This window comes from Pinus tabuliformis, chromosome 6 (assembly GCF_031772625.1).
Source record: "Pinus tabuliformis cultivar Carrire ecotype Pingquan chromosome 6, CPIR1, whole genome shotgun sequence".
Taxonomy (NCBI): Eukaryota; Viridiplantae; Streptophyta; class Pinopsida; order Pinales; family Pinaceae; genus Pinus; species Pinus tabuliformis.
In genome coordinates this window covers 59,210,860-59,235,015 of record NC_142292.1, presented here as the reverse complement: position 1 = coordinate 59,235,015, position 24,156 = coordinate 59,210,860, and the positions used below count along the sequence as shown (strand labels likewise).

Below are 24,156 nucleotides of genomic sequence, written 5' to 3'. Positions count from 1 at the left end.
TTTTCATCTTTTTGTTTCAAGTATGGCATTGTCTTATCTCATTCATCAAATTACTATCCTCAGGGTAATGGACTTGCAAAATCAAGTAATAAAAATATCGTAACCATTATTAAGAAGATAGTAGGAGATAATAAGCAATCTTGGGATAGCAAAATCAAGTATGCTTTATGGGCAGATAGGATTACTAAAAATAAAGCTATTGGTAAAAGTCCCTTTGAATTAGTTTACGGCTTGATGTAACTTTACCTGTGCACCTTAAATTGCCAGCTTATCAACTCCTTCAGCATTTTTCTACTAATAAAGATGTTGTTCAAAATAGAATTGATCAGATTGTGGAGTTGGATGAAACTCGTAGGACAGGTTTTGATAATATATGTAAAAGTCAATCTGACATTAAGAAAAGTTTTGATAAATCATCTCGATCTAGATCTTTGCAGGTTGGAGATATGGTACTCCTTTGGGATCGCAAGAATGAAAAACCAGGAAAACATAAGAAATTTGACAATTTGTGGCTGGGACCATACATTATCCGAGACATTGTTCGACCAAATTCATTCCACTTCAACAGATTGGATGGTGAACCACTTGACTTACCTGCAAATGGCCAAATGATCAAGCTATTCTTCAAAGATGACATTTGTTGCCATGGGGCATCCCTTGTATTGTATTTTTAACCCTACACCTTGTCATTTCAACATTTCATTTTTGTTTTAGGATTAGATTTACTTTTCATGTTACTAGATAGTTAATAAATGAAGAGCTTATATCTCTCTTGTGCTTAATGTTATATCATGATTTTTGAATGGACGCTGCTTATGTTATTTTTGAATGGACGCTTTCTGGATGCAGATTATGGATTCTCACATTCCTACAGTACAGCAACGTGTCCCCAAGTAAAGCCAGATGTTGACCACTACGTGTCAACGACCCATAGAAGTACACCCCCTTTTTTTGCAAAAGGAATAGCGCATGATCGACATGTCCGTGCCATCAGCTTTCATCACCAACCTAATTGTCATGTTATAATGTAAACCGATTCTGCATGTATATGATGTAAATAATTTCAGCAGATCTGTGTCATGTATGTAATTGCCCAAGTAAACCTATTTTCCTAGTGACGATCTACATTCTGGGAGGTTTTTTGTCTCATCGATCCATTCTCAGATGGTCGAAAGAGTTTTCCTTCAGCCTTACCCCAAAGCCGGAATGAGTTTTGTCACTGGGATCTTAGGCGAGTCCTAGTGTTATAGATCGAGTCTATGTAAAAGTAATTTGGGAATAATCCTAACTATTTGGTTAGGTTATTTTATTACAAATTGCTTGGTTCGCTAAATTATATTTGTGTCGCAGAAATGGATAGTCTGTGAGGGTCTATTGCAGATGGGTTTTCCCCCTTATAATGTAAAAGATATGAAAATTATGATGTGAAGTGCCTTGAGGGTTGGAAAAATAATTTATCCCCTCATAGGTTAGTTAATTAAATTTTCTGGCCCAAAATTAATTAAAATCCTAAGCCAGAAATTTAATTAATTCTAAGTCCTAGGTAAATTTAAATTTTCCCAAGGCAAAATTCGTTGGTCCTTAAAATTTAAATTTTAAAAGGTCCCGGGACTAGGTAATATTATTACTTTGCTAAACTTTAAGCCTTTGGTCCCTGGGGGTTAAGTCAAAGTCAGACTTTTTAGGAAATTAACTCAAAATTTTTATTTTGGAGTTAATTAAGATGCGTTTAATTGAAAAATTCGAACTTCCTCAAGAATTTAATATTTCGACAGATGAGATTAAAAGAAATTTTAATTCTCATCAATGGTTGAGATTGCTTTGACAAGGATCACTCAAACTAGCCGTTGGAAGATTTATCTTTAAATAGGAGGTCATTTGTCAATTGATCCATCCAATCTCTGAGTCGTGTGCTAAGTGAAAAGCTCTCTTGTAATCTTTTTATGAACAATAAAGAAAGACTTTCGGGTTAATTTTTGTTGGTGTTACTCTTCATGGAAATACTGTAAGATGTGTCATTTTCACGCATAGATTTCTTTTTAGCCATTGATGATAGCTTTAAGAAGAGTGATTTGAATACAAATATCTTGCTTAGTCGCTGGGGTTTAAATGATAATCTAAATTTTGAATTAATAGCAGGTATCTTTATTTATCTGAATTTTATTATAGTTTTCTCGCTCTATTTTGATGGTTGAATTGAGTTTTGCAAGAAAGTCTTGATTTTTTAGATCATCGGGTGTTCAGGGAAGTTTTAAGTTGGACCAGCCAACTCCCGATTCGTATTTTTTGAAGAGCCTAGCTTGATTTGATCCCGGGCTTATCATAAGATTTTTGTTGGTGATGCATGAAGGGTTTTGGGCTAAGCACCTCCTTTTAAATTTAAAACTTTAATTTTTCCTGTGCTAAATTGATAAATCTGGCTTTTAAGAGCCTTAGATTATCAGATCTGGGAGCAGAGTTGAACTCACACTCACCAGATCTAATAGATCCGCTATTCCTGTCCATATAACTGTAAAGTTATTTTTTGGGGGGTTTTCTGACTTGGGGTCTTGGGGTTTTATTTATTTTTGTATATCCAGGTTCTGGGTGTTTTTGTTTTCAGGTACAGGTTGCAGATCTGAAGGTGATGTTTGATTTGAAAGCCAGATCTAGGCCCTAGAGGGTAAGATCTGGCCTCAAAATTATTTTTGCAGGGATACTATCTAGATATTTTTGCAGTCCAAGGGTTTTAAAAAAAATCAGAGACAATTTTATAGGGGTTTCGATTATAAATCTGAATCAAAACATATCAACTTAATCTGGAAATTTCTGGGTTTTATTGGACCACGACCTTCCATTTTGCCTGCTGCCTGGTGTTTTCATTTTGCAGTTTTGCTGAAGAAATTTCGATTTTTTTTTTGGAGAGGCCCACAACCACAGCTCTGCGTCTTTCCATTTGCTGCTTTCTCCTCTACCTATACACATTTTCGTTGCCCTCATACCTGCGTTTTCTTCCTTCAAACCCCCACTGTCTGTCGAGCTTCCTAAACCTACAAAAACCTGCCAGAAAACTAAATCGTCCTCCCTCATCGCTCCTCATCCTTCCGCGGCCTGGTTTATTCTTCCTTAATGCTGCCCCATTAACCCTCTACGCATCCCTTTGCGACTATCTTTGCGGCTCTTCCAAACGACGCTTCGGTCCAGCTCTTCCTTCCTCGTTCCGTTTGCTGACAGCCCACCGCCTTCATCGCAGACCCTTCATCCCTTGCACGCTGCCTACTTCGAGTTGTCCATCCATCCTCCTGCAAACCCTCACACAGCTCCTTCCATCGCTTAGCCATTCGTTACCTCCTCTCCCTAACCCTCTCCACGCTTTTCCTCTTTCCGCTGCCCATAGATCCGTGTGCTCATCGCTGCCATACCTGCACGCTGCAACAAGCAAAAACAAACTTCATCTCCCCGCCGTCGAGCAAGCTCATAGCCATCCGTCGACCTGTTCTTCATCCTCGTCGTCAAAGCCCTTCCACCCTACCGCAGACCTGCATTAAAAAATCGAGCCTTTGCGTTTTCCCTTTTTTTTGTGCATTCATTGAGTTAGTAGGATAGCGTAGGTTTTATGCAATTTTAATTTATGATTTTTTTTTTTAGTTTCGATTCGTTTTTACTTTAGCTTTGATTTATTTTTTTAGGTCCAAGCCTAAAGGAACAAAATTCAAATAAAATTTCTATTTCTATTTTTGGCACTTATTTTTATTTCCTTTTTTTTTCATTATTCGATCTTTTGTTTTGATTTTTTGATTTGATTTTACTTTTTCACTTTTTTTTTTGAATTTTTGTTTTCATTTAAAAACAAAATCCGAAAAATTAAAAATCTAAAAAAAAAACATTAAAAAATTCTATCATAAAACATCAAAAGCCCTAAAAATAAGAAAGGGGTTTCATGTCCATTTTTATTGTGACCTCCGCACCTTATAAAAACTCAAATCAAAGGCGATTTTTCACATTAAAAGATTTTAAAAAAAAATTGTGTGGCCTCTGGCCCATTAAAAAAAAATTAAAATTATTAAGTCTCTTGATTTATTTTGGTCACATTAAAAGATCTTGATTAATCATTTACCACATTAAGTTTTGTTTACCATATTGAAAAAATCTTCCTAAGGACTAGTTAAGTTGTCAATTTAAATTTCCTTTTGGTGTCTTTTTGTGCTAAGGATAAAATCTAAAAGAAAAATTTTGTGGTATCAATATTTTATTTCTCTATAGTTAAGCACGCTTAAATCTTTTGCATCTAAAGATTAACTATTGGAAAGTGGTAAATTTTCCTAGATTTGGGTCACTAAGCATAAATCATTTTAATTCTAGGATTGGAACTGATTAGAATTTAAATTTCATGGTGTTTTAAAGTATTTGGATCTCTAGAAATTTAATTGCTAGAATATTTTGCATCTATTGAAATCTATCGTCATTGGTTGAATTATTTGATGTGTGTTACATATTAGATACATTGCGAAAATTTTCAAGTGGTTGTTAAAGAGCTCTGTCATGGAATTATAATTATTGCATATCTCTGTTTCCTAAGCTGAGTATTTTTGAACATCTGTTGACATTGATATTAAATTGCAAAGAAGTTTATGTTCTCTTTGAGCTATTATTGTATCAAGAAGATTTGAAATAAGCTTGTGGTTTAATTGTAATATCTTCAAGGGTTTATTTTTAAGTCTTCATCCAATAAAGCAAGCATTTAATTTTGGTGATTGAAGGTTTCTGCAACACAAGTGTTTCCCATCCTCGAGTCTAACTTCATCTCATCCTCTGGTGCATTTGCATATAAGTTAGCTCTACATAGATAAAATTTACTTCCAAGCATAAGCTTGGTCGATAGATAGATAGGCATTCATCCATCTTTGCTTGAGAAGCCTGCTTTTTAATAGTACTTAGAACAGTGACCTTGCAATCGTCAGAGCCACATCTCTCTACAGCGCCGGAGGCACCGGGTATGTTAGATTTTCAAGAGAGGTATCATTAATCACACCTTAGTGTGCTTCGCCTTATCTTCTCTCTGCCACTTACTACGAAATCAGGCTCAACACAGAAAGGATCGAAGGATTCACACTTAAATAGGCATTTAACTAAAATTAACCAGGATTCTTGCATCTCACATTAGTTTTAGAATTTGTATTTCATATAAGATAGCCATTCTTCTAAGCAACAGTCGCTAATAGATTACTTGGTCTTAATTTCCCTAACAAAATCATTGACTCCATAAGGCACTGATATCAATCGTTAAAAATCTAATCAAATCCTATAAGTCTTGCTAAATCTTGATCAAGTACTTGATCGCTTCACTGTGTCTCCCAAACTGGTTGGTTCCCAACTAGTTCTTCTTCATTCCATTTTTCCATAGGGTCTACCCCCCTAAGCCTGTTGTAGGGAGATAGCTTAAAAAGAAAGATTGGGGATCAAGGTGACCGCCCCTGATCTGAGCTGTTGTCATGGTGCCTAGACATTCTATGCAACAACAGGCTTCAAGCAAGCACCGCGAGCTTGGTATGAAAAGTTAATTGAGCATCATTTGAAACTCAACTTCAAACATTATGATCTTGATGATGCAACTTCGTTTGTCAAGAAAGTTGGCAAAACAGTTGTATATCTTGTGGTATATGTAGATGATCTTTTGATGACAGGGAACAATGAGACCTACATTGCATCCATAAAGAAGGAATTGAGGAAAGGTTTTGAAATGACTGACTTGGGTTATGCTCACTATTATCCTGGTATTGAAGTATCTCAACATCTGAAATCTATATTCCTCTCTCAAAAGGAGTACATTAGAGATCTGTTGAACAGGTTTGGCATGGCTGAGTGCAATCCTTTGACTACTCTAATGGAACAAAACTTAAAGCTCACATCCATTGAAGGAAAAGAATTTGAGGATGCAACAAAATATAAACAGCTTGTAGGAAGTCTCAACTACCTGACTACTACCAGACCAGACATTTTGTTTGTTGTTGGAATCCCCTCCAAGTTTATGCAAAAGCCTTGTGAGGGACATTAGTCTACTGCAAAAAGAGTTCTAAAGTACTTGAGGGGAACCCAAGACTTTGGACTCAAGTATACACAGGTGGGCGACTTCAACTTGATTGGATACTCTGATTCAGACTTCGATGGGGACAAATAAACTAGGGTATCTACTTTTGGTTATGCTATGAATCTTGGATCAGGAGTTGTCTCCTAGAGAACACACAAACAATCAGTTCCAGCAGATTCCACAACATAGGCAGAATATGTGGCAACAGGTGAGGCAACAAAAGAAATTGTGTGGCTCAATAAAATTCTAGAATATTTGCAGGTAAAACAAGTACATTCAACTCCATTCATGATTGAAAACACCTCTGCAATAAAGTTAGCCAAAAACCCAAAGTTCCATGATCGAATGAAGCAAATCAATACAAAATACCATCTTATTCAACATCATGTTGAGGCTAGGACAATCCATCTACGCCATTGTTCCACTAATGAGTATATTGCAGGCATCTTCACCAAAGTGCTTGGAAGAGAAAAGTTTGAAAGATTTAGAACGATGCTTGGACTCACCAACATCCCTTTAGATTAAGGGGGGAATGTTGACACCTAATCATTGGGATTGGGTGAACATTTATAAATAACGTAAATAGTAAATAATGGAAAATGAAAAGTCATCGGGAGGTGAAGCCCAAGATTCACTCCCTCATGTATATAACCATGAGTAATCTTAATGAATAAACTCAATTCATTTGAGGAGTTACCTCCTGGCCTGATAGTCTGCCTCTCTCTTTATGATCCTATGGTTATTATTGCATTATAGTTGAGATTTTCTAAGAATAATTGCTTAATGATATAAGTGACATAAGACAACTTGAGAATATAAATCATTGGAAGTAATTATCGAGACCAGAAAATTAGTTTCTATTATAAGAAAAATCGACATCTTGGACCCACGTTGTCACTTGCTTGATGGAGATGCCCACTTTTGGAGGGCAGTGTCTTGTGGAGAGCCTTTTTCTTCCACACATGTCGAGGATTTATGACATTTTTATCATGATTTATCATTTGTAAAGCTCTCTTTAGGTCGACTTGTGGCCTATTAGCCTAGTTGAACGCTTCAAGTAAACTTTTAGGGTTTTTTCATTGTACATTAATGAAAATGTCTTGGTTTTCCTCATATAAATAGAGGGAAATGATTTTCATTAGATCATCATCACATTCACTTATTCTTTTCTCTTGTATGCAATGGATAAATAGAGTATGACTTGTCTTGGGAGGAGGATATTTAGTGCATGGAGAGACTATATTATGGATTGATGAAGAGATTCATGCAAGAATGTTGTAAGTTTAATGCTATTTTATTCCATTTTGCATGTAATTTCTGAAATTGGGGTTTATATAGTGCCATATTGTTACTGCTAGAATTTGCAGTATCAGGAGCCCACGGTTAGGCTGGTGTCTATGGAGAAAGACTCAGCCCAATCATGTCTAACTCGATCAGGTCACAAATTTTGGACTTTTTATTTGATTTGGTCAAGTCACACCAACTCCACTAACCAAGATAACAGCCAGCTTAGACAAGTTTTCCTAAAAAAATGATTCAGGTCAGCCCACCTAGGTACGACAAGAGACTCATGTGAGTAGATATGAGGAAAACAAATATTAACAGAGGAATGTCATATATGGACTGAGGCGTCATAGCATGTAGGAGAACGTAAAAGAGAAGTGCAGCCCTAAAGTAGTAAGTAGAAAGTGGTGCCATCTAGTAAGTGGAAAGTAGTGGCATCTAGCCACACAAGTTGTACATGTATATAAACACCTCAACATGAATGAAATAGCATGGCAACTCAATTGATGTATATTATTTATTATTTCTCTCTCATCTCTTCATTTTTTTCTGTGTGGATATGGAGTTATTTAGATAGTATAGAACTTCGCCATGCCAATAATTGAAGGTTTCAAGATATTCAGTAGTCTTTTCCAATGATTCCAAAATATTGGTTCCGCAAAGCACCCGTGGTACAATATCAACCTAAGACATATAATGATATTATTTCTTGCTCAAGCATGTCTGCTTCCTACACCTGCAGAAAACAAAAATAAAGCAAATAATAATGCCTACTGAATTTTCCAACAAGGAGAGAGAAAACCTGCCCGTAATGACTACATCAAAATAGTCTAGCCACTCATCATCACGAGGTGCAGTTCCACTTCCTCCACACTTTCCACAAAGGTAATTCATAACAACATGGGTATAATCCCATAAGCTGCGAAAAACAGAACAACAGTCGCATGGATAAACAATGCAACAGGAACTGATAAAAACTTCCGCAATAAAAGAACACACATAATTGTTTTATTAATATTAATGATAAATTTATTTAGTGGAAGCACATATATATGTGGCAAAGAAAAAAATTTACCCATTTCAAAAAGACAAAAAATTCAAGAAGAAACCACATAGTAATACCTATTTGTAACTAGGAACGTCATCCGACCAGAATTACGAAGCATTTTAAGCATTGGTACTATCATTTGATCTTCATCAATAAACCTATTAATCAAGCAGCATGCAAAGTTAGCAGCATATACAAGTAATACTCATAGACAACGCTTTCACTTAACCCTTAAGAAGGCATGTTTCCTAGATGTACTGACTGTTTTCATTTGAGACTAGTAAATAGCACATAAAAGCAATTTATTATTTTTTCACACTTGGCAGATTTCCTTGACTACTTATGTATCAGTGGCTACAATCACATTCCTAACCATATTGCCAACTTTCCTACTAACCTCATGAATGCCAACATATTTAAATACATGTAGTATTAGTCCCAGGTCATTTTACCCACAGCTCGATCCCCTGAACCTATGCCAGCCCCGATATTGAATGTTAAAAATGAGGCACTCATGAAGCAGAATGGAGACAAAGTAAAAATAAAAACGAGGAAACAGACAAAAAGTAATAAAAAGATAGCATATAATTATCAATGTTACTTTATGTACACAAATAAAACGTAAGTGTTAATGCTATGTAAAAGTAAGTGTAAAACGTAACTTAGGCTTGTTAAGGTAAATAAGGTTAAATATTATTTAAAACAATCAAGTGTTATAATTATTGTTACCCTCTGAAGTTACAGGATTCATTTTGGATTTTCATGGGTTTTCCTTTCTCACTAACAATAGCAGATTTCAGTGGCAATTAAAGGTTGTGGAGAAGTACTGAAAGCTTGATGGAAAGTTTTCCACAGATGTATTTCACTAGGAGGTTCCACTTGCCCACACTTGACACTGAAATGAACAATGTTCATTTACAAAGGAATATTCAACATAAGAAAGAAAACAGGTTAGAATTCATAGAAGACAGTTAAATATATGATGATTAAATATATATGAAATCAATTATTTACAATGATGAGTGACCTTGGCATTTTATAAACCTGTCATGTCCCCAATAAATAATTTTGCTAAGTGAAATCCTCAATTTTGCAATTTTGGCATTATAAAGTATTTTGGCAAATAAAACTTAGGAAAAGTGGGTTGAGGAGCCACTCACTTTATTTTTGGAGAAAAGAAGAAAATAAACTTTAGAGAAAAAGGAAATATTTTTGGTTAAGTGGAATGTGGGGACCATCAAAAAGGGAAATTGACCCCCCCTTGAGAAATTCACACTAGGAGAAAGAGAAGAAAGAGAAAGAGTTCGAACTTGTGGAGAAAGGGGGACCCACCAAGAAGAAAGGGACCAACATCTATAAATAGCATATGGGGGCTCCATTTTTGCATCTTTTGTCCATCTATTGTCTGAGATCGAACTCTCTCTTGGAAGCTATTGAGCACCTGTAACATCCCCAATTTTGATTTTCCGCATTACAAACGATCTTTGGAAGAGGAGGCAATTCTGGCATTGGGACTTGGGAGGAAAAAAGGAAATTGCAGCTCTAGTGGAACATGGGGCCCACAAAAGAGAGAAATTTGGCCCAAGAAGAGAGAGAAATACGGCCTAAGAAGACAAATCGCACTATTGAAGGAGAGAGAAAAGAGGAAGGGGTGCGAATTAGGAGAGAGAAAGAGTGGGGGCCACCCAGGGAGAAAAGAAGGCCAACAATTATAAATAAGGAGAACAGGCCTTCATTTGCATCTTTTGTAATTTAACTTCTGGACACAAGTTTTCTTAAGTTGCTTAACCAAGTCAACTGGTGTTATTTAGCACTAGGAATTCCCAAACGGGAATTCCACCTCTACCTTCCGTGAACTCCAAGTGTCACCCTAGGAGTGTAGAGAGAAGTCTATCTCAAGACTTCTAAAGGAGCTACATTGCAGATCATTTCTAGCTAGTGCGTATTTTCTTCGGGCACAGAAGCTGTTCGAAGCACCCCAATTGAGATCAGGTGTAGATTGCTAGAGTTCCAGAGGATTTGCAAGAGTTTTTACCACACATTGTCAGATATTTTGTAGCAACTTTGTTGGCCTGTGAGGCAACGATTTTAAGGAGCCATTTCTCTCATTCTGAACAATTCGTAGGGGGTTCTTTTGGCTTAGCCACAAAGGAAGGGAGAAAAATTTGTGGATAGATAAGGGCTTGAGATAGGAGGTATTTCTCAGTGGAGAATTAACCAGAGTTGGGGGAAATTTCCCGTGGTAGATTTGGGGCATAATTCAGTAACACCAAAAATTGTGGGGCATTTTTTGACCAAAATGGGCAATTTGCACTTGTTGGGGATCACTGGAGATCGGTGGATTTAGCCCAAACTTTTTTGGGTTCTCGTGGATTTGGTGAGAGGAGGCTAGGATTAATTTTGTAGAATTTTTTACTATTTAGCACTTCTGAGGGCAAAATCCCTAGTTCCATCTAGTAGCCAGTAGCAGAAATTATTGGAGGAGGGTGCGGTACACCCTAGGACCATTTCCACCACTTGGGTTCGTGAGATATTTCAAGATCTTGCCGAGTATCTAGTGAGGAGGCCATCATAAGAGTTTCAATTCATTCTAATCACTCTTCAGAGCAGTTCTCCAGTTTCCTTCTAGCAACAGTGGGCAATTCTTCCTGGGGGATCTTTCTAGCATTTGAGCATTGTAGTCACTCCTTGATTCTTGCCATAGCTTACAGTAGCAAGCCGAGGTTCCTCTGATCTCATTTATTGTACCCATATTTATCAGAATTAATACAATGACTCAGATATTTTGCTCATATTTATGTGATCAAAAGTGTATGGTTGTGCATTTCTGAATTTTGTAGTTGTAGCTAGTTCATTGCTTCTGTTATCTACAATATTTTTTCATTTGGAATACTACAGCACCAAAGGAGCAGAGTTGTTTAGCTCAAGAGTTTCAAGCGAAACTCAACCTCATTTCAGAGAACTTTGAGTGTCTACCTAGTGAGGCTTTGGGGGAGTCTATTTCATGACTTTCAATTGAGTTTATTGCAGTGATTCCAGTCAACTATTTGCTATTTATGGGCACATAAGACAAGCCCTCAAGTTTATTTGGAGCAGCTTCCTTCTATTACAGGGTCCAAGCTTTTGCAGGTGATTTTTTATTGGTCAGAGGAGCAAATTGGCACCTAATTTCAAAGTTGAAGCAGTGTTGTTTGGCTAGGTCAAATTTTCTTTTTCAAGGGCCTGTGCAGGGGTTGGCAGAATTGGAATTTCCAAGATATTTGGAGTTGGTGGTTGTTTAGGTTTTCAGTTGGGGAAGATTGTTATTTTCCGAAAGATATTTTGTGCACAATTTCTCAGCGATTTGCGGGAGGATTTTTTCCATTTCTCAACAATTTTACTCTTGTTGGGCGCAAAATTGGCTCGCTGGGAAATTCGCAAGTTTTAGGGCATTCCAGGTCAACAGGAATTAGCCTGAAATATTTTTGGGTTTTGTTGGATTGAGCATAAGTAGCCTACAACTAATTTTTCATAATTTTTGGAGCAGATTTGAGGGCCAAATCACAGTTCACCTCCAACAGTAGAAATAGAATTTTTTTAGGTAGAGCTAATTGTCAAATTGAGATATTATCAGTTGGGGATTGCACATTATTTCACCTGGGTGTTGCATGCTTGCAGTAGCAAGCCCAGGTTCCATTTTTCTTCCATTGATGTACTCATATTTCCAGATTTAATACAATGGCTCAAACTTTTGGCTCCATTTTATGTGTGCACTGATTTGTGGTTGTGTTATAAATTTTTATTTTGTTGTAGCTAATGCATGCATTTGATATTTATTGTTAATTCCTAATTAGCTATGTTACCGGATCCGTCAGGCTTAGCGGCTAGATCCGCGGATCCCCGGATCAGAGACGGATTCGGATCCGGATCCACGAAGATCCGCCCCGCCCAACATTTGTTTGTGTATAATATGGTTTGACGTCAACACATATTTCCAAATTATATTTCAGCGCAGAATCTAGAAAGAAAATGTTAGTAGATGAATAACCCGATATTGGAAAAATCAGTCGTGCGGGAGTTCATTAATCTGTGTGTAATATGGTTTGACGTCAGCACATATTTTCAAATTATATCTCAGCGCAGAATTCCAGAAAGAAAATTTCAGCGGATGAATAATGCTATATTGGAAAAATCAGCCGTGGGAATAATTAACAAGGGACTTCATTAATTTCAAGATTATACACTTGCGGTTGAACATAGTATAAACTTTATTTCAAGATTATAAGATACGGATGTTGGGATATTCTAATTAAATTATATGTTTATTTTAAAAGTTTCATGAAGTAAGTTCTATAAAGTAACTTCATTTAATTTAAATATAATAATTATTAAATTATATGTTTATTTTAAAAGTTTCATAACGTAAGTTTATTTAATTTAAATATAATAACTAGTAATTAATGTTTCAATATTATGATACATTAATTTTAATATATTAAATTAATAATAATTTTTTTTCATCTGAAATTAATAATTATTTTAAAAATATTATATAGAAGTTTAATATTTAAAATTTTAAACAGAAATTATAATTTTTTTTTAATACAAATTTAATTAATATTTATAAATAATATATTAATTCTGATACTATTTATCTAATATATCTAATATGTATTTTTATAGGTACTATATAAAAAAACTATATATTTAAAAACTAATATATGTTTTTATTTTATTTTTATATAAATTTAATTTTTTAAAATTATAAAATATTTTATATTGTTTGTACTTGTCGTATCCAGATCCTGGCTTTTCAAAAAACTGGCGGATCCGTATCCGAATCCTAGTAACTTAGCTAATTAGGAACATTATAGTGATATCAAAGCATGTATTTGGCCAACTGTGGGCATTGTTACCCACCACCAGTGGGTGACCCTTATAGGAGAATTTTTCTCCTAGATTTGTCTTCAGCCGACAGCCAACAGCCACTAGATAGCTTGATGTGCAGACATTCTCCGCCACCTAAGCTAGCCATTATGTGCCCTCGCCCATTTGTTTTGATCGTATGTTTGAAGGTGGGACTTCTGTTAATTTTAGATAACAATGGTATGTTCGATGCTTAGCGCAATTTACTTCAATGTCCCTTTAGCAACCCAATGACAATTTCCAATAATTTCCAGTAGCAATCACATTGATAGTAAATGTAGATAGAACATAAAAACAAATGCAAAAGACAAGCCAAGACAAGAGGACACCAAATTGGTGGATGCCAGGGAAAACCCCCAATGTGGGGAAAACCCTTTGATCAAAACTTCTTATTAATATTCAATAGTTCAGCAGAGAGAGAGTACAAAAATCAAATTCACTTGCCCAACACACAGTCAAATCAGCCCTAACCAGAAAGACAATGTTGATCAAAGCAGCAATAAAATGTCCTCAAAACAACTTGATCTTCTCCACTCAAACTCAGCCTGATCAGAAGGTCAAAATCAGCCCAAAACAGTGCAGTCAAACACGGTCAAAGGAGAGAAAACTGTTGTAATTTTCTGCAGTCAACCTACAATTTGGTGTACGGTCAAAGTGCTCAGAAAACCTCGGTTTCTGTGACAAAAGTTGCAGCCTGATGAGACAGAAATTTCCCCAAAAGATCGAAGTCAAATGATGCCTGGAAGGTCTTGGTCAACGCTGGTCAACAATCTGAAATTTCAGCAACTTCGGTTCTATGCTTTAGCCTAGAAGTTCTCGGTTTTTGTGCCCAGTTGTACGGCCTGCAAACATCAAACTTTTCCACCCAAAATCGAAGTCAAACATGATCAAGAACACCTTGGTCAATACTAGTCAAACTATCCCTAAACTGTAAAAAATTTCAGCCTGCAATCTGTCCCAAAAACCGTCCTCCAGCCACATGTGTGAGAGAGAGAAAAGCTGCCCAATAGTTGTACGACCCAATCAGAAGAAGAGAGAGAAGAATGTATGAGTGAATGATGTCCAAATTGTTAGTTTTTGTAGCATCGGATGTGTTCTAGCCACGAAATTTGGTGGAGAGGCTAGAATACATGTATTCTCCAAAACCCAGAAATTGTTTCTGGAAATTCCACCTAGAGACAACTTAATTAAAATAATTAATCTCTTTTTTAATGGTTCATAACTCTAAACTTAGGAACATTGATTAATTAAAGGGTATTAATTAAGTCATGGTGAGAATCTTCTAGAAGAAGACATGGATCGAGTTCTAGTTAATCTTAGTGTGAAAATTCTATCACTGCAACAACTGATTTATTTTACCTACTTATTTGCCAATAAGTTATTTACGAAAAACCCTTCAGTAAACATTAAAATAAATTTTGTTGCAGATATCACACCATAATACAGAAACAAACACATGCATAAGAATCAACACATCAACACAAATATTTTGGACAAATGTCCCCGGAAAAACCCAATACGGGAAAACCGGTGCAGCATAGGAGGATTTTATTAATTAGCAATTCTTCAGTAGAACTAAGTGCCAAACTGGCTTACCCAACACAGAACAAATTCTCCAACACTTCTCCCAACCTCAATGTCAGGCTTACTGGCCTCTACGCAGTTCCCAGACCTCTCTACGTCAACACTAGGCCTCTCTGCGTCACCCACGCACGCCTTCCAGTGACTGTGCAGTCTGCTGCCTCTGCGTCTGCCTGAGAGGCTCTGTGTTTGCCTCTCCAACCTCTGCGTTGGTCTTCTGGTGTTGATCCCGATTCTTTGTCTCGTACCCGCTGCCTCCTACTACTCCCCAAACCACTAGTTCGAATTTCTCAGCAATCAAACTGACTCGTCTCCCTCAATATATTCTCCAACTGACCCTCAAGCCTCTTGTTATACTTTTCCTGTTGGTCTTTCAATTGCCGAGATTAAATCTCTAATCGACGACTAAGATTAGATTTGGCTTGATCCATGACTTTTGGAACCTTCTAACTCAGTTTTATATTAATACCCATTAACATTTTATTTTTCCTAAAATTAGACTTAGGAACTCCATTAAAAATATTAATTATTTTAATATCTCCCAAACCGGATAGAATCTACCCAAACCATTTCTGGGTCTTGGAGATCTCATGTGCTTTACCCTCTCCACCAATTTTCATGGCTAGAGCACATCCGGTGCTACCACAAATCAACACTTAGCCATCGATTATGTTTTAATCTTGACAGTGGATGTCTCAACGAGAGATTATAAGAAGAAATTTGATGGGGGTTGGAAAACACACTTGAGACACTAGAAATTCAATTTTGTTGGGAAATCGATCTCTAGAGTAGCAACATTCAGTTGCCAGAGGTGATTCAGTGAGAGAGGGGCAGGGATAGTAAGGTTGGAGGGAGATTTTCTAGTTCGGTGAGTGCATAGCAAAGAGGCAATGAGTGCCACAGAGAGGCAGCGCAGTGCTTCAAAGGGGAATTTGTATTTTGCTGGGGAGAAGCAGTGATTCAGTGCCAGAAGCCGAAGTGGGAGCCCAGAGGCCAAGAGAATCAATCTTCTAGACAGTAGTTGATCAGTTAGCGAGAGAGACGTTGGTCCGAGTTGTGGGATGCAGCACTGCATAGGCTGATGCAGGGATTGTGCAGAGGCAGCAGAGAGCAGCTCATCTTGAGCGAAGGTCAGTGTCGAATTGCCAGCGGGAGTGAGATTTTTCTTACTAGACTTTCTGTCAATCATTTCTCTGCATGGATTGCTGGATTTGAGCATCTATAGTTTTGTAGTCAGATTTACTACTGCATAATAATATAACCCTCAGTTGTTGCACTGGTTTTCCCAAGTTGGGTGTTTCCGGGGACATTGGTCCAAAAATAACTATGTATTTGTGTGTGTGCGCATCTATTCTTCCAACATTATTTTTCTTCCGCAATATTGCATTTGTGAACGCTGCAATCTATTAGTTTCGATATTAACCATCGAATGTAGTAAATAATTTGTTCAATTCATTTAACAAATAGAAGAAACTTATTCAGTCGTTGCAGTAGGATTCCAGATTTCGGAATTTTCACACAAATGAGGAGAGATGTCACTCCTATTTATACAATCCGTTAAGCGTGAAAGGAAATGTATATTGGGCTTCTTGAGCCTACATTAAGTTGAGGCGGACCTTAACAATTTGTGCATGAGAGAGAATAAATTCAAAATTCCACTTTTGCTTGTCCGAATGAGATGATATTTATATGAAATTTGGACCTCTCAAAAAAAGGAATCCAATGCAATAATCATCTCCATCATATGAGTTGTCCTAAGGTGGAATTTGGCCCTAGTTGCCAATTTTAACACTCCCTCACAACTAGGGAGAATTCCACCTGCCAATCCATCTATCATCATCATGCCATCTTGTCATCATGTACCATCTCTGTCATCACTGCTCTGCTTTGCTCTACTCTACTCTGCTGAACCGTGAAGTAATAATGAAGAAGAAGTGATCGAGAGTGAGTCACAAAACCTTACCACTCTCCACTAACAAAAGTCAATCCTTGATCCCAAATCAAGTTATTGAACACCATGCATCCTAGTCATGAGAGGTACTTCAATAGTTCTTTTCAATTGTTATTTTTACCAGTTAGATCACTTGTAATTAGAACACAAAATGAACAATAAGAATAAATACTTTTATAAATCTCTTCTTTCCAATAAATCCAATACAATAATGTCTAGGGCTCCAACCCTAGATGAAAACACCAATCTTCAATCCACCAAGCTCCAACCTGTATTTTTCCAAGCACCAACTTGGACTTCATGAGGCTCCAACCCTATCTGCCAAGGCATCAACCTTGTCTTTATGAGGCACCAACCTCTAGGGCTCCAACCCTATCTCTGCTACAGGCTCCAACCTGGTCTTCTTGAGGACTTCTATCCTCTAGGGCTCTGACCCACAGCTTCAATTCGTCAACATAAGTTTAGTGATTCTTCACGACTCTCAATGAGCCCAAACAATATCTTTGACAATGCTCTCAATCAATCTTCAGTAACTCTTCATTCATCGATGACAACTTTAGCATCCACAGAAGGTGTCCCCAAGACTCTTCATATTTACCCAAGCAATCTATTCAATATCACTCCATGAGGGCTTCAATAATGCATCTTCAAAATGTCTTCAAGGATTTTGACAATTCTTCAGGGGTATTCTAGCAACTCAAAACTTCTTCACAAAGTGTCTCCAAAAAACATTCTACAAGCCTTCAAATGTGACTCAACAAATCTTCGAGAAACCTTCAAGATGCAAATGGTCTTCTTCAAGACAAGTCCCCACAAGCTGCTCCAAGGTTCTCCTCCAAATTACGCTCCACAATCTTAGATCTTCAATGTGATTGAACAAGGCCTTTTAAACACTTTTCCAAAGGCTTCAACTTGGCCTTATTCTGTTCACAAGAAGAGACTCTAGCAAGCTCTATCCATCCAAGCCTGACAAGACTGCCCAACAAATCTTTCCAATCAACAAATCTATAATGTGTGAAAATTCTATCACTGCAACATCTTATTTACTTTGCCTACTTATTTTCAATAAGTTATTTATGAAATTCCTTCGATAAACATTAAAATAAATTCTGTTGCAAATATCATACCACAATATAGAAACAAACACATGCACAAGAATCAACACATCGACACAAATATTTTGGACAACAATCCTTGGAAAAACCCAATGTGGGAAAAATGGTGCAGCAAGGGAGGATTTTATTATTCAGCAATTCTTCAATACAACCAGGTGCCAAACTAGCTTACCCAACAGAGAGAAAAATTCTCCAACACTTCTCCCAGTCCCCGCGTCAGCCTAACTGACCTCTACATGGCTCCCAGACACTCTACGTCAGTCCCTGCTTGTCTGTGTCAGCCCTGGGCCTCTCTATGTCACCCACGCAGGTCCTCTAGTGACTGCGCAGTCTCTTGTTGGTTCAACGTCTGCCTGAAAGGCCCTGCGTCTGCCTCTCCTACCTCTGCGCTAGTCTTCTATTGTTGATCCTGACCCTCTACTTTGTACTTACTCCGTCTTGCTGCTCTCCAGACCACTAGTTCAAATTTCTCAGCTAACCCCACTCGAAAAATCGAATTGACTGGTCTCCCTCAGTGTATATTCCAACTGACCCTCAAGCTTCTTCTTATACTTTTCTCGTTGGTCCATCAACGGTCAAGATTAAGTCCCTAATCAACGGCTAAGATTAGATCTGCCTTGATCAATGATTTTTGGACCATTCTAACTCAGTTTTATATAAATTCACATTAATATTTTATTTTCCATAAGTTTAGACTTAAGGACTCCATTAAAAATATTAATTATTTTAATATCTTCCAAACTAGTTAGATTCTGCCCAAACCATTTCTGGGTCTTGGAAATCTCATGTGCTTTAGCCCCTCCACCAATTTTCATGGCTAGAGCACATCCGATACTGCCCCAAATCAACACTCCCTCTTAGCGAGGATTGTGCTCTAGTAATACTCCTCATTGAGTATCACCCTGATCATCCGACACCGGTCCCTGTGCTGATGCTAAGCCTCCCTGCACAACATCCTCTGCACTGCTGCATCTATACAGCAGCTCCATATGCATCTGTGGTGCTGCTGGTCCTTTTCTCCCAACACTGCATCCGCACTGGAACTCCCTCTGCATCCGTGTTGCTATCATTCCCATTTCTGCTACTGAAATAGGTTCTTTATCATCCCCATCTTTTCCCTGAAGTAACCAAACTTTGTCCTTCCAAGGGCCTTGGTGAGGATGTCTGCCACTTGTTCTCCTATAGGAGTGTAGCTCAACTGTATAGCTCCTCATTGGACACAGTCTCTAACAAAGTGACACCGGATATCAATATGCTTTGACCGATCATGAAACACTAGATTCTCAGAGAGCTTGATGCAACTCTAATTATCGCACATGATCCTGGTCGCCTCCATTTTCCTTCTGAATAGGTTCACAAGCAGTTTTCTAAGCCATATGGCCTCACACGAAGCTGTGCTCGCCACTATATATTCTGCCTCAGATGAGCTCAGAGCCACAGACTCTTGTTTCCTACTGCACCAAGAAGTCATTCCTGATTCAATGTTGAAACAGTACCCAGAGGTACTTTTCCAATCCACTGAACTTGCAGCCCAATTTGCATCAGTAAATCCACTCAATCTGATATCCTTACCCCTGGTGTACAAGAGTCCATAATCGATTGTTCCCTATAAATATCTGAGAACGTGTTTGGTTGCTACCTAGTGTGCCCTCTTCAGTTCCACCATCAACTGATTGAGGGTGTTGACAGCGTAGCAAATCTCTGGCCTGGTATTGACCAGATACATCAGGAACCCTATGAGTTACCTGTATAGGGTGGGATCAACATCCTTGTCTTCTGATGCATCAATCTTCTTTCAGATGGTGATCATTGGAGTAGCCATGGGTCTACAGTCCTCCATCCTGAACCTTTTCAGGATTTCTGTAGCATACCTCCCTTGCCCAAGGAAGATCTCTCCCTTCTACTGCGAAACTTCCAACCCTAGGAAGTAATGCATTAGTCCCAAATCCTTCATATCGAATTTTGTGGCTAGATTCTTCTTGCAGTCCCCAATGATCCTGGATGATCCTATCAGAAAGAGATCATCCACATACAATACTAAGATTAGCGGCTCATTCTCTATAACCAAATAGTAGAGATTCAGATCTGCGTCACTCTTGACAAATCCCATCTTCTGCAAGTAGCCATCGATTCGACCATACCATGCTCTAGGTGCATGTTTCAACCCATACAAGGCTTTCTTTAATATGCATACATGAGACTTCTTCTCATGTGTCTCAAAGCCCTCTGGTTGTTCAATGTATACCTCTTCTTCTATTACCCCATTCAGAAAAGTCGTTTTGACATCCATCTGATGAATCTCCCACCCCATCTGAGCTGCAAGAGATATCATGGTCCTAATAGATGTATACCTGGCTACCAAGGCGAAGGTCTCCTCGTAGTCAATTCCTTCCTTTTGAGCATACCCCTTAGCCACAAACCTGGCCTTGTATTTCTCAACACTGTCATCTACAGCGTATTTGATCTTGTAGATCCATCTCGAACCTACTACTGATTTGTCTTGAGGCCCTGGCACTACCTCCCAAAGATCGTTCACCATTATGGAGTTGTACTCCTCTACCATCGCATCTAGCCGAACCTGATGTTGAGCTGCCTCCTGGAAACTAGCAGGCTCCCCATCTTGAGCTACTAATTCCTAATATCTATCTAGTTGTTTTGCTTCCTCTTATTGTTTGTTGGCACACTGATGAAGTCCTCTGCATCTCGCAGAATCTGATGAAGTTCCCTGCTAGTTCTTCCTCTGCCAGCAGGTGCCTCTGTTAGCTCCTCCTCATCCTGTGAATCTTCTTGATCCGAGGAAGAATTCTTTACTTATGTTGGTTGAAGAGGTTAAAACAGCGGCTCTTCTTTTCGCTGCTCCTTGGAAGGCATCTCACGAGATTTTCTAAAAGCCCTGTCCTCCATGAACTTTACATCTCGTCGAACCACTACCGTCCTGCTCCCTAGAAGATAGATTTTGTATGCCTTAACGTTCTCGCTATATCCCACTAGATATCCCTTTTCTGCAATTTGATCCAACTTTTTCCTCTCTTCCTCGAGTATGTGGCAATATGCTAAACTCCCAAATATTCTGAAATGACTAACTTCAGGCGTCTTCCTTGTGAAAAATCTTTGGAGTAATCTTGCCCAATGCCCGATGAGGAGTCCTGTTCTGAACATAGACTGTTGTGTTGCATGCTTCTGCCCACAGGAATTTTGGCATATCCTGATCATACATCATGACCCTAACTACTTCTACAATAGTCTTGTTCTTCCTTTCTGCTACTCCATTCTGCTTCGGATTGTACGGAGTTGTCCACTCTCTTCTGATGCCCTCCTTAGTGCAAAAATCAATGAAGTCCTTATCGACATACTCTCCTCCATTATCTGAGAGCAAAACTTTTATTTTCTTCCCAGTCAGATTCTCCACCAGAGCCTTGAACTCTTTGAATCGACAGAAAACCTTGTCCTTGGTTTTTAGAAAATACATCCAAGTTTTCCCTGAGTGGTCATCAATGAAGGTAAGGAAATACTCGGCACCACTAAGAGCTTTGGTGGACATAGGTCCACAGATATCTGAGTGTATCAATCCTAGTACACTCTTGGCCCTCTGTTTAGTCCTACGAAATGTTGCCTTGGCATACTTTCCTAGAGCACATCCTCTACATACATCATCTCATTCCGTACTAAGATCTGAAACTCCTATTATAGTGCTCTGAGAATTCTCAGAGCACCATGGTGCAAATGTCCCATTCTTTTGTGCCATAGTTCGTTCAAGTCCTTGTCTCCATCACTGCCTATTAGTGCCATTGGTGGTTCTAGTAGTAATATGTACAACCTTGTTAAAATTGGCAACTAGGGCCAAACTCCATGTGAATCACCTTATTTGTGATTACTGATATTTTTCTTAGATTCCTCTCATCGAGAGGTGTAGGATTGATCTAAATATCATCCGATTCCGATAAGTATTTATGGAGATATGAATTTATTTTGATTATGGAAAAATTATCAAAGTCGGCCAGCGACTTATGTAGGCTCAGAAGCCCAATAGTCATGTCTATTCAACCTCAAGGTTTTGCATATAAATACAAGGAGCTCTTTTCCTCATTTGGACACTTCACTCTCACACACATCTCTCTCTCTTCTGTGCAGAAAGAGTCTCTCTCTCTCTCACACGTGTGGATGAAAAGGAAGTCATCCTAGGGCAAAAAGGACGCAGAAACAGGACAGCAAGCATCTTTGACCAACGTTGACCAGTGTTGACCCTCTAAGGAGTGCGGATTAGGTGTGGTTGCCTCTCCTAGGCAGGCCGCAATTTTTGGCACAAAAATCGAGGTGATCTGACCTCAGATTTGACCGGTATTGACTGCCCTAGTTTAGGGTTGCAGTCAACTTCAGAAATCTGCACTTTGACTGAACTTTTGGGGCTGTTCTAGGGTTGCTTCTTCAGGTTGTTCAAGGGCAAGTTGACTAGAAAATGACCAAGCATATTGGAGGTCAATTTTCACTCATTTGACTAAGTTTGACTTTATTGATCTAGGGTTTGCTACTGCTGATATAACATTTCAGAAATCAGATTTTGTACTATTTCTCTCTACTGAACTATTGAAGATAAAAAGAAGATTTGATCAAAGGGTTTCCCCATATTGGGGTTTGTCCCTGGCTAGCCGCCACATCTTGTGTCTCTTGTCTTGGCTTGTTTTCTATTGATTGTTTAACGTTCTATCTGTGCTTTACTTTATGCACATGAGATTGCTAATCTGTGGATAATATTAAAGAAAATAAGTAAACTGCTCTAAGCATAGAATATACCATAATTTAACATGGAATCAGAGCTGAGGTGAAGACAAAACCCAAGCAAGAACAAGAGAAATCACCAAAGAGAAGTCTTGTTACTTTTGATCCTGATCTGCGCTTTATTTTTCTAGCTCGCGTGTTTGACGTATACCTTCTTCTTGATGAAGTAGACGTCATAGCTCTTGCCTTGAAGTTGCAACACGAAAAATAAGTTTATCCCAAATCCTGGTACATGCAGCACATTTGTAGCGCGGAACCATTCTCCCGATTCTGTTTGAAAAACCATGGTACCCTTCCCTACTGGAGTACACTTTGCCTTGTTCACCATGGTGATCTGAAAATTCATCTTCTCTTCTCGATACTCTGAGAAACATTCCCTGATTCCCGTCATATGCCAAGAGGCTTCACTGTCTATATACCATAATTCTGATGATGGAGAACTAGTCATACAAGCCACTTCTTCCATCCTGGAAGCCAACATGGAGAAATCGAAATCTCTTGTGCAAATTTCTGAAAATCTATGCGAGTCCCTTGACGTGGATGCCTCTACATCATGGTCTCGACCCATAACTTATTTTCCCTTCCTGTCTCTGATTACTCGCTCTGATACCATGTGAAAATTCTATCGCAGCAACATCTGATTTACTTTGCCTACATATTTTCAATAAGTTATTTATGAAATTCCTTCAATAAACATTAAAATAAATTATGTTGCAGATATCACACCATAATACAGAAACAAACACATGCACAAGAATCAACACATCAACACAGATATTTTGGACAACAGTGCCCGGAAAAACCCAATGTGGGAAAACCAATGCAGCAAGGGAGGATTTTATTGTTCAGCAATTTTTCAGTACAATCGGGTGCCAACAGAGAGAAAAATTCTCTAGCACTTCTCCCAGTCCCAGCGTCAGCTTGGCTGACCTCTGCGTGGCTCCCAGACACTCTGCATCAGCCCTGGGCCTCTCTACGTCACCCACGCAGGCCCTCTAGTGACTGCACAATCTCCTCTAGTTCAACGTCTGCCTGAAAGGCCCTGCGTCTACCTTTCCTGCCTTTGCGCTAGTATTCTGTTGTTGATCCTGACCCTCTACTCGGTACTTGCTGCCTCCTGCTACTCTCCAGACCACAAGTTCGAATTTCTCAGCTAACCCCGCTCCACAAATCGAACTAACTGGTCTCTCCCTCAGTGTATATTCCAACTGACCCTCAAGCCTATTCTTATACTTTTCTCGTTGGTCCATCAACAGCTGAGATTAAGTCCCTAATCAACGGCTAAGATTAGATCTAGCATGAGCAGTGACTTTTAGACCATTCTAACTCAGTTTTATATTAATTCACATTAATATTTTATTTTCCCTAAATCTAGACTTAGGGACTCCATTAAAAATATTATTATTTTAATATCTTCCAAACTAGTTAG

At 38.3% G+C, this 24,156-nt stretch overlaps 1 protein-coding gene across 8 annotated transcripts in view; it reads right to left on the bottom strand.

The window, feature by feature from the left end:
- Positions 1-24,156, bottom strand: part of LOC149257211 (uncharacterized) — a 571,530-nt gene that overhangs the window by 342,509 nt on the left and 204,865 nt on the right. For 7 of the 8 annotated variants that reach the window (XR_016256691.1, XR_016256690.1, XM_089413730.1 and 4 more), the window contains 2 exons: positions 8,474-8,557; positions 8,154-8,270 (listed from right to left, as the gene is read on the bottom strand). Coding sequence is in view for 6 of the 8 variants with exons in the window: in XM_089413730.1 (XP_089269856.1) it covers positions 8,154-8,270; positions 8,474-8,557 (201 nt within the window). In the remaining 2 variants the exon portion in view is untranslated. The remainder of the gene's footprint in view (positions 1-8,153; positions 8,271-8,473; positions 8,558-24,156) is intronic. The other variant, XM_089413726.1, reaches the window with a different exon arrangement.